The 11,261-nt window shown below is 40.7% G+C and overlaps 1 protein-coding gene across 1 annotated transcript in view; it reads right to left on the bottom strand.

The window, feature by feature from the left end:
- MAP3K5 (mitogen-activated protein kinase kinase kinase 5) overlaps nt 1–11,261 on the bottom strand; it is an 83,098-nt gene that overhangs the window by 50,682 nt on the left and 21,155 nt on the right. Inside the window, exons 7-8 of the mRNA XM_009281577.2 lie at nt 7,136–7,248; nt 434–593 (exon numbers count right to left, since the gene is read on the bottom strand). Coding sequence (XP_009279852.2) covers nt 434–593; nt 7,136–7,248 — 273 coding nt within the window. The remainder of the gene's footprint in view (nt 1–433; nt 594–7,135; nt 7,249–11,261) is intronic.

The following is an 11,261-nucleotide window of genomic DNA, read 5'->3' as shown; positions in this document are numbered from 1 at the left end:
CATCACAGCATTCCAAGGTATATCCATGCCTCTCTAGCCAAGCTGTCTGCATTCCCAAAAACTTTCAGGCAGTTATGACTAAACCCACATGCCACTACCACTTCTCTTCAGCAATGTAACCGCTGAAGTATGGTGCCTACAACCAACTCCTCCCTTCCCTCTTGCCCTCAGAAGAGCCTGGAGCCAATGGTGAATCTGCCCTTCTCAGACATCAAATTAAAGACCCGTATCGAATCTACCCCTGAATAAGGCCAAAAGGGGAAGAGAGTCCCTTGTTTGGGTAAAAGTGCAGTAAAACAACACACAGACAGCAAAATCTGTTAAAAAAACAAAACCAATCTCCTGTCAGCTAAATACGATGCCAAATTGGAAAGGTGAAGGAGCCCAATGTTTTAATACATAGCAATGTACGTGATCTCATTTATCACCTTACCATGCTGGTGCCTTTAGCTTAAACAGCTTTTCTGAAGCCTGGATCACTCTTATATGGTCATTAGCCAACATACTGGCCCCCAAGAAAGATCCCACTTCCCAATAGCTCTGCAGTTTCTCCAAGCTCCCCTTTTTACCAAGCAGGCTGCTGATCTTTACTCCTGTAGTAAAAAGAATAATAGGTCACAGGAACATATTAATGCAGTTTTAAAATAACCACTTCCCTGATTTGAATCAATCAATCAATTGCTTAAATTACTGTAGCCTCTCCATTTCAATGAAGTAAGATGGAAATCATACTTACCAGTTAATGTTACATGCCTTCCAAACACCCTAAGTGGTAGCAGATTTTTTTTTCCCCTCCCCCTCTTCCTAAAGGCTTCTCAAGAAAGGAACTTTAAGACATCGCTGTCAGGACAAGGCCACAGTCAGATTACCTATGTTGTTGCATGGACCTCATCTGTAAAGGTAAATTGGGGCCTTAGGCTACACAACATAGCTGTAAAAACTTAACAGATGCTGAATAAGGCACCTATTATGTTTTTTTCTGCTTTGTTTTTTTGACTTACAAGCCCCAAGCCCCAAACTTACCTTTATAGACAAGGTCCCATGCAGAAGGAACAGATGATCCACTGGGCTTCTTCCAGCAGTGATGTTCTTTTAATTGCCGCAAGTCCTACCCCAATGAAAGACATCTATTAATATTCGTAAGTCCCTCAGCAACTCAAGACTATGGAGAGCCTCAGGTTTTATTTTGACTTGCTAAGTTTTCTGAGAACTGCATGTTTCCCTGTGGCCTTCAGGATGATTTTTAGTTCATATTAGCTGCTACGTATTTATAGCTAACATGAGATATGCTACACCATCCCCCACAAACAAAACAATTTGCGGCTTACAAGACAAGCCTCTTCACCACCATAGTCTTTTATTCACTTTTCCCACACTGCTCCACTATGACAGTTTCCCTCCCACATCACCTTCCATTGTCCTTGATGTTAAGTCTGAGTATTCACAAGAAATTTCAGTGCAACTGTTGATCTTTATTTTTTCCTTAACCTTCCTTAAGTAGCTAGCAGACTAAACTTCATGCTGGAAGCAGCAATAAATCTAACCAAAATGGATATCATTACATCAGCTACATTTCAGCCTACAAAATTTATCTTGTTTTCTCATGTTGTTCACATTATTATGTTATCAACATCAGACAATAAGTGTTTTTAAAATGTGAAATTGTATCCAAGTGGTCTATAGCCTATTTCACGTCTGTATTTCACACTTTGTGCTCTCTTGCTAACAAGAAATTGTCATCCTTGAGTAACATACAGAACAAAATAATACTTAAATCATATAAAACCATTATTTGTTCGCTTCTTGGGAAAGAAGTTTGTTTAGTTATTCCTGAAGAGGAGAAAACACAGCAGATTTTACAAAATATCTCAGATCTACCCGAGACATGATGCAATGTACATCACCTCCAACTTCACAACGTACAGCAGTGTGTATCAGCTCTGCAAGGCTTTAAGCCAGGGTGCTATATACGTGCACGCTGTCAAGAGACCGCTTGAGGATGTACACCTACACTTGTCAGTGTAGGACAGGAAGGGGGAATGTGTGTTAAATGTGTTCAACTTCAGTTGGGTTCTAGAAACCAAAGCCTACACGCTATCCATACAACACAGTAAACAGAAAAAAATTAATCTCCCCCAGGACCCTAGAGTAACACTACTCAGCAATACCCTCAAAGGCTGAAGGGCTCTGCTAGAATGTCTAAAACATTTGCATGCACATGACAGCAACATACAAGAGTAGGTAGACACACACTAACTTCCACAGGCTTTGAATGTGACCTCATCACGAGGGAAGTAAGGAACTGGTATCACAGGGATACATGAATCATTTCAGACGGGTATACCTTTGCTGGGAGGAAGGGGAAAGGGAGAAATTTAACTGTGTGGAGGGCCTTCGCTGAGTACTGGGCAAGGGCACTCACAGTTGCAGTGACCACTGACAAGCTATCACAAGCTATTTGTCACAGCAAGCAGCAGCACTGGTCTCTGCTTCACAGGCTTATATACTCCGCCATGCTTCACTGCGCCTGCAGGAACCCACCCATCACAACCCTCCAGTGCTCCAGACATGAGAACAGAGCTAAAGCAAGGTACAAACCGAGTGTGTGGTTTTGATGAAAAGTGCAGCTCACACGGGGAGGGATTAGGATTGCCGGCATGGCAGGGAGAAGCGCTTGTTAGGAGGGTAAGACTGGTGATAGCAAGGATTTTGAGTCCCAGCTCACGGAATAAGGGAGAGCTACAGGAAGATGGTGGGAGAAAGGATGGATGCGTAGCAGAAATGATATCTGAGGACACCGAGTTTGGGAATCATTACTGTTATGTAGCCTGGATGAACTGGAAGTTTTATCCAGGTATTCTGTGAAGTGGATCCTATTACCTTAGAGAAAACAACATCAGCCTCTCATCAAATTCTTCTGTGAAAGATGGGGTACTCAGTGCTAAAACTCACTCCAGTTTGCTGACCTTCCTCTACAAAGCTCATCTTACAAACTTACTTATCCCTGAAAGGCAAGTTGGAAAAGACATGAGCAATAGGTTCAAAAGACTGTAACTCTAATTTATAGAGATGGGTTTGTTCTGTTTTCCAGGGGGTTTGGTCTTGGGGGGGGGGAACACACGGACAGACCGCACACTACGACAACAGGACGACAAAACCTTTCTATGCAAACATGCAAAGTGAACACCTTCATGAATTTCGCTCTGAGTTTGTGGTCTCCTTGTACATTTTTCTCTTCCCTAGTTTATTTTGATTTCACCATCTTTAAAAGTTTTTTGAGAGTATAAGAAAATCCAGGCAATGTCAAGACATCCTCTCCTTCCATCATAAACTTGGCATTCACAGGGGGGAGGAAAAAAAAAGCAGCAGCTGAACTCCAGTATATTTTATCAGAAATATTGTGCCTTAAAAATAAATAAGATAGAGGAACCATTAATGCCAGAAAAGCCATTGTTTTTACAATTCCAAGGATATACCCACAGCTTGTGAAGAAAATAAGACACATCCAGTAGATATTACCAGTTACATATTACTATGAAGGCTTTATAAATAAACTGCTTTCCTTGCTCAAATATTGACAGAACAATTCATATTACAGGATCCTGTGTGTGTCAACGTTGCGCAGCCTGCAGAGATCATTACTGTCAATGCAAAGCACTGCATTTCCATTTTGGTCTCAAAGTTCTGCAATTTTGTATGGTTAAGAAAGCAAGTTGCTGGCTGAGGTTAAACCACGACAACTATTTAGAATATAATACTATTTAGAAAATGGAGGATTGTCATTAATGCTTCACATGATCATTTAGTTGTGAACTATTATCTGACAAGTAGAGGTAGGAACTTTCAGAAGGCAAGTTTTCTGATCTGATGAAGCTTGGTAAAAATTCTCTTGGATACTGGACTTATTCTTAGTTTTACCGGAATTATTACGTTATTGCCAATGTAATCAGATATGCAGCTTCTAATTACAGCCTCATGCACCCTCTGAAGCGCTGTTAGGGACCATATCCTTCCTTAGTCTTTCCCAAGCTACCAATATCATTTCCATATAACCTGGACTGAACTTCAACCAGCTTGCTCTGGTCTCTCTCCTCATCTCCCACCAGAAGACAGACTTCATCTAATTTCTATGTGCTATAGATAATGCTGCGGGTGGACACCAAACTGAAAGTACCGCCAGGCAAATCTAACTACTGCTAATGAATGGTCTTGTACATACAGGTCTCAACAAGAGGTGACAACAAAAGAATGACACACATATAAGAGATTCTCGGGACGGGACGGGACGGGGGGGGGGGGGAAATCAAAACATTTTCCCAACATCTGTGGTTTTGCTTATTTTTGTTTAAAACATTAACCTTAGGCCAAGACAAAGAAAATACTAAATTACCTTCAGAATCTAGCACAACTCAAGCCAGCTGACAAACCTCATTGTACAAAGACAAATGTAAGGTCTTGCACCTGGGAAAACATAATCCAGGAGTGCAGCACAGGCTGGGATCTACCCGGCTGGGGAGTAGCTCTGTGGAAAGCGACCTCGTGGTCCTGGTGGACAAGAAGCTCAATATGAGTGAACAGTGTGCTGCTGTGGCAAAGAAAGCCAACCCAGGAAAGCTGGGTTGCATCAACAAGGGCATCACCAGCAGAGATAAAGAAGTCTTTATCCCAGCAGAGATAAAGAAGTCATTATCCCACTCTACTCAGCGCTTGTCAGGCCACACCTGGAATACTGTGTTCAGTTTTGGTCCCCGCTATGCAAAAAAGATGTGGACAGGCTGGAGAGGGTCCAGAGAAGGGCCACAAAGATGATCAAAGGACTGGGAAGCCTGCCATATAAGGAAAGGCTGAGAGAACTGGGTTTGTTCAGCCTTGAGAAAAGAAGGCTTAGGGGAGACCTTATCACCATGTTCCAGTATTTAAAGGGTAGCTACAAAGAAGATGGAGACTCCCTTTTTACAAGGAGTCACATGGAAAAGATGAGGGGTAATGGGTGCAAGTTACTCCTGGGGAGATTCCGATTAGTCACTAGAGGAAAATTTTTCACAATGAGAACAATCAGCCATTGGAATAATCTCCCCAGGGAAGTGGTGGATTCTCCAACATTGGACACTTAAGATTCGGCTGGACAGGGTGCTGGGCCATCTTCTCTAGACTGTGCTTTTGCCATGAAAGGTTGGACCGGATGATCCTTGAGGTCCCTCTTCCAAACTGGTATGCTATGATTCTATGAACAGTGACCACAGTCTTATCAACAAGAGATCAATGACCACATAGGGTCTATATTATATATGTATTTGAAAACTTGTTTGAAAATAGCTAAGTCAGTCTGAGGCTTAAAGTATTTTGACAATATTTCCCATAACAAAATAAGAAAGATTGACACTAGTAGATAACAGGAGGGATTGCTATATCAAGGGTTTTCAGCAGACACCAAATAAATGTTTATATAAAAGAGAGGCACACTAACCACTCAAAAAAACCCAAACAACCTTCCACCAAATAGCTACTGGATATTTCTCCACTAAATCACTCATCAGCCATGGATGGAACCTTAAGTAATAAGGAATGTTAATTTCTGTAACATTCTCCATACAAACAATAGGGAAAACAACACTAGACAAACTCACAAGAAGATGATACCAAACATCTGATCCCTACAAATAACACCCAGATTTCATCAGTACAATTAATTTGTCCAAATCTAGTTGGCTGTAGCCTGTGAGCAATTGAGAAGTTTCTTTAAAATGGAAGGATTCAAATTAAACTACACAATAAATATAGCCCAGCTTCGCTAAACTACCTAATTTAAAATTAGGCCAGCTGAGTGAATATTTGCAAACGCTATGTAGAAAGTAAAACATATATTTTTACCTCCTACACTGGCACAAGAATTCAAATTTCGGTGTAGGAGATGAAAGTATTCTATCCGACCCAAAAAGCAAAATCTCACCCACTCACGGAAGGGCAAGCGCAGTAGTTGGGGCAACTCTTCTGCAGCCTACCACATCCAAATGAACACCTTCATTCATACCAGAGAATTTCAGTTTCACTTCCATTATCTATGTGAAAGTAACCATCTCACTCTGACCTTCACACTCAAAAAACTTCTCTATCTAGAAAATAACTTCCAGACATACAGTGCACACCTAACTTCTAAACTAAAGCAGTGGCTCATTACAGATGCATTCAGTGGAGTGAAGAACATTGTTTCTTTCTCACTTGACAGCCTCCTCAGGAGACAGAAGGATTTAAAAAAAGACTTTACAATAAGTCAAGAATTATACAAATTCATGGAGAAGAATGCCAGCTGCAAAGGATATACATATATTACAACATTGAGTGCTTTCTCCCATACCTTCCCTGAAAGTATTACTGACTAATCTTGACTTTGCACTCTCCTCAAATCCAGCAAAATCACAAACAAAATGGACACCTTAATTCTTCCTTCTTAAGCAAAAATTTTTTTTACAGCAAGGGTGGTGAGACATTGGACCAGGTTGCCCAGGGAAGTTGTGAATGCCCCATACGTTGGAAGTGTTCAGGGTCAGGTTGAGCAACCTGATCTAGTGAAAGATGTCACTGCCTATGGCAGGAGGATTGGACTAGATGGTCTTTAAAAAGTCCCTTCCAACCCAAACAACTCTTGATTCTATAATTCTATGAATAGAGACATTCTGGAAACCTCAAAGAAAGCATCGGAAGAGAAACATTCTTCTCTCAGCCCATCCCAAGCTCAAGTCAAGCACATTTTCCCCACTCTTAGAATGGACTTTTTGTCCCTATTCCTTACAGTTCTACAGAGGTGTGTGTGTGTTTTAAAGAATGTTAGCTGCAACTGGATTCCCCCTTCAGGTGTTCCTGTTTCACACAAATGATGCCATTGCAAAGAAGGGCTGTCAGTTTTCACTAAGCTCTGGTAACCAGTGAAGACCTTGAAACTGGAACCAGGTCTTCATGACAGCGCTCACCCGCAATCAGGTGGGATCCATGGTGGTGGGGGAGACCAACTTAAATATTCACATGCTCACTATCAAAGCATTCGTATACAACCATCAGATTTTTCCCCTATGACAGTGGGTGGCGTCATACTTTCACTAGAATGCGATTTCACTGTGAATTTGCAAGCTATAATTACCAACTTTCCGCAGCTCAAAAGAAGTATCAAAGCAATGTCCAGCTGCCAGGAGGAGTACTGCATAATTAATTCCTGACTGTAATGTTGGCTCTGACTCAAACGCCTTCTTGAACCTAGAAAAAACAAACATACAAGTTTACTTTCTAAATAATGCGATCCAATAGGGACACAATTATACTTTTAGGTACTTTAAGTGCTTATCTTCTCTTTACACAGAAAGAATCCATGGAAGCAAAAGTATTTTACTGTTTTCCACACATGCTTTGTGGTTATTTTTAGGAGTCTGTTATTTATACATCCTCCTCCCATTTCCTTTCCCCTCACACAACAAGCACAGACCCTACTCATCCATCCCAGTAAAGTTATAGTATCTTACTAGATTTCCAATTTTCTTTGAGATGAAAGAAAAAATAATACTATTGGCTTGTAAGAGACCTGTTTCGCAGTTATATTTATTAATAAGCTCATTAATTTACTCTTAAATATATGAATTTTCACTGACTTGAAACCTTAGATTCTATTGTGGATCTGCTACAGTGACTTACAAGCATATCAAAATGCCTAAGCACAAAAGCAAGTGATACAAGAACATACTTAGCATTTAGCTACGATTTCAGCTGCTCCAAATTTTATTCTTTACTGGTGTATCATTGACATTGTCCTTATGAGTCTATTCACATAAAAGAGGACTGTACCAGATTTTAGTCTCCTTGAGAGGAAGTGAGCAAGCAAGAGGAACGGCAGTGGTATTCACCTAGCCTAAATCTTGTCTTAAAAGAAGTCAAGGGGCTTCACACAAACACAGCACACACTATCCTCATGCTAGCAATGCAAGCTGCGGTGACAACAGCGACAGCAGATCTAACAGTGCTTTAAACTTGTTCTACAGAGTAAGAACGTGCTTGGCTGCATATACACACACACCCCACCCCACCCCTACCTCTGTAAGGAGGAGGCAAACAAGACTATCATATGTGAGTTAAGGAGCACAAGAGATTCAGTCAACAACTCCACTACAGTAAAAGCAATGGACTTTAAAATTACTTTCAAAAGGATGGAAAAATCCAGAGAAACAAATGGATTACATAAAAAAAATTAAGCAGGTTGTGAGATTAACACACAAAGAAGGAAAGAAAAATAATCTATGCAAAACCTAAGGATTTGGCTTCCAGACCACTCTGACCTGTAAGCAAAGCTAAGGCATTTTGATCCTAGCAGGCCAAAAATATAGCTGGTTTTAATTTTTTTTTTATTAATTATTTTGTTTGCTGTTTTTTCTGCTCTAACGGTTCAGAATTTTGCATCCTTTACCATAAGCTCTGCTTTCCAAAACTGCAAATCAGGCTCCTCTTCAATCTGCTACATATATACTCTTTCTATTCCAGTTGCCCCTACCTCCAAAGAACTTAATCATTAGGCAAGATTAGTCCTCTAAGAAAAGCATGATCTGCTACATATATACTCTTTCTAGACTCCAGTTGCCCACCTCCAAAGAACTTAATCATTAGGCAAGAGTCTAGTCCTCTAAGAAAAGCATGATGAGCAGAGAAGACTCAGTTAATTCTTTTCTTTCATCATCTGCCTTTCTTCTTGTACTGCGAGTTACAACAAAGCAAGGAAGAAAGTGCATACAAAACATATTTGCTCACGTAAAAAAACCCAAACCATCCCACAACAAAAAACCAAACCCCATAAAAACCTGCCAACCAAACAGGATGACACTCTCATCAATTCTAAGAATACATAGCTAGAAGAGACCTGTTAGCTGGCGTAATCGGTCTGGAGACATAGCGATGTTGGGAACTGGACCCCCTTTTTTGCCCTAGAGATCTTTCATGCTGTAATCCTCACGCAGTATCAGGAAAAGGAGAGCGCACAGATTGACAGAAGAAGAAAAAAACCTTGAAAATCAGTATTTTGTTCCCATACAAGAGACACTCTACTTTCACTTTTTTGTTTTGCCCCAAAATGCCTGATTTCTGGCATGACTATCAAAATTTCTTTAGTTCTTGGACAGATACATACAAAACTTCAAAATTTAAAGATCAAATAAGCATCTCTCATGCCTATCAACAGGTGGGCACATTTGTGCTGTAAACAACGTTAATCATACGGGCAAAGGAGGTGGAGACGAGCTTAAGTTTGCAAAATAGTTACTGCTTGCAGAAGCATTGGTGAAACAGCCCGTAGAAAACCTTTCTTGAATATGTTACCACAGAGGTGCCACTAGCATTGCTGATGCGCTCAGTTTTGGGCAGTGATGAGTCCACTGGAGCTGGCTGGAACGGGCTGTGTCTGACATAGGGCAGCTCCTTTTCTCTTGTCAGAGGCCACCCCTGCAGTCCCCTGCTGCCAGGACCTTGCCACCTCCCCTCAGTAGACCAGAAGGGACATCCTGGGAATATTTGTTCCTGGGTTCTGCCTTTTCTTTCCAAATTGCTTCCAAATCTCCCTTTCCCACAGCAGAAATTCATTTTTCTAGCCATCTTTACATGCTACTCACACCAAGAAATATGAGTATCTGGGACCTCTGTAGTCCTAATTACCTCTCCTAAATCATTATAATCAAAAGTGTAATTTTATATTTGGCGCCATCCTGTGCTGACATTCTTAAACCTGCCTTATATCCTCATAGCCTGCAGAGCAAAAATTTACAGATAAAAAATAAAAATAAAAAAAATAGCGTGTAATGATTAATTTTGAACAGATGAAAATATTCACGGTTTCCCAAACAACTCACAAGTCACATCTGTTGACTGAACTGATTTAAATTCAACTGGTGCAATTGCTGTACATTGTCATGCCCCAAATATCACTGGAGGAACCCGCACAACATCGTAGAAAGGTGGTAAGGTTTAAAAGTCTGCCTATAAAATAGAGGCTGGCTTAGCTGATGCGATTATAAATGCCATCAAGAAACCAAAAGGTGACGTTTGGGAAAATGTTGCAGTGCAGACACTGAATTAGGGAGGTAGCAGTGAAAAGATTTGAATAAAGACTTGATAGCTTTGGTACATCTGATTTACACTGTCAGTACGCAACAAGAAAGTGACAGTTGATAATTAATCTTTCATCTCTTCTCTCATATTTATATGAAAGATGTCTTTTATTCTGCTTTTTAATTGTCAGGAAAGCACACTGCCTGCCTATTTCTCTTTTTTTTTTTTTTTTGTTGGAATAGACCAAAGTACCTTGACATCACTAGTTGTTACAAAACCAATGCTTTGGTTCTGCTGCCAAATTCTCATGCATCTTAAGCAATTCACTATACTTCTCCTACATCCTCATTTCTCTAAGACTGAGATAATAACCTTTATCTCAACATCGAGTAACACTATCATGGAGGCATTGTTCCTGCACGCACCTTCCCCCGTTGTGGCCTGCTGCAGCACTAGAGTAGGTCTGCTCCTTCCCAAGAGCCTTCCACTGAGTTAAGAGTCAAGCCTTCAGCCACATCAAGCCTGCTGTATGACTAACACTAGAACTGAAATCAATATCCAGCATAAAGCACAAACCAAAAGCAACTGGCCCATCCGGTACAGCTTCCAGCCAAACTCCAGCTTGACTGACAGAGATCACCTTGTTCTATGGCAGCAGGCGCACGGAGCAGTCTGTGTTGGGTCTTACTTGCCAGAGACTTCAGGGGTTATCTCGGGGCTGGCTGGTCAGCATCCTACCCTGCTGCAGGAGCTGCCAGCCTGCTGTCCTTTCCCAAGCTGGTATGCTTGACTGCAATCACTTCCCCTCAAATGTGTGACTATCATGACTGCCAAGATGGCTACATGAAATATCCTAGAAGTAAATACCACTATTATACAATACAATCGTTCTTAGTTCAATTATGTTTGAAAATCTCAAAGTTTAGCTGTTCATAAGGCACTATGAATGAGGAAAAAGCAAGATGTACAATAGCAAAAGTAATTTCTATTTAGCCTGTGATAATGTCTAGTATTTGTATACAGGACTGCATTTTTCTTTTTATATTTGTTCATGACATGAGCAAAATATATTTTTTTTTTAAAACAGCATCTTGAAAGTTTGTTATGAGCTTTGCCTTAGAGGAAATAAAATTTTTCTTTAATCCAAAATTATGAAGGGGCGGGGGGGGGCGGGGGGTGACGACAAT

This window comes from Aptenodytes forsteri, unplaced genomic scaffold (assembly GCF_000699145.1).
Source record: "Aptenodytes forsteri isolate BGI_AS27 unplaced genomic scaffold, ASM69914v1 Scaffold82, whole genome shotgun sequence".
Taxonomy (NCBI): Eukaryota; Metazoa; Chordata; class Aves; order Sphenisciformes; family Spheniscidae; genus Aptenodytes; species Aptenodytes forsteri.
This window is presented reverse-complemented; position numbering and strand designations above follow the sequence as displayed.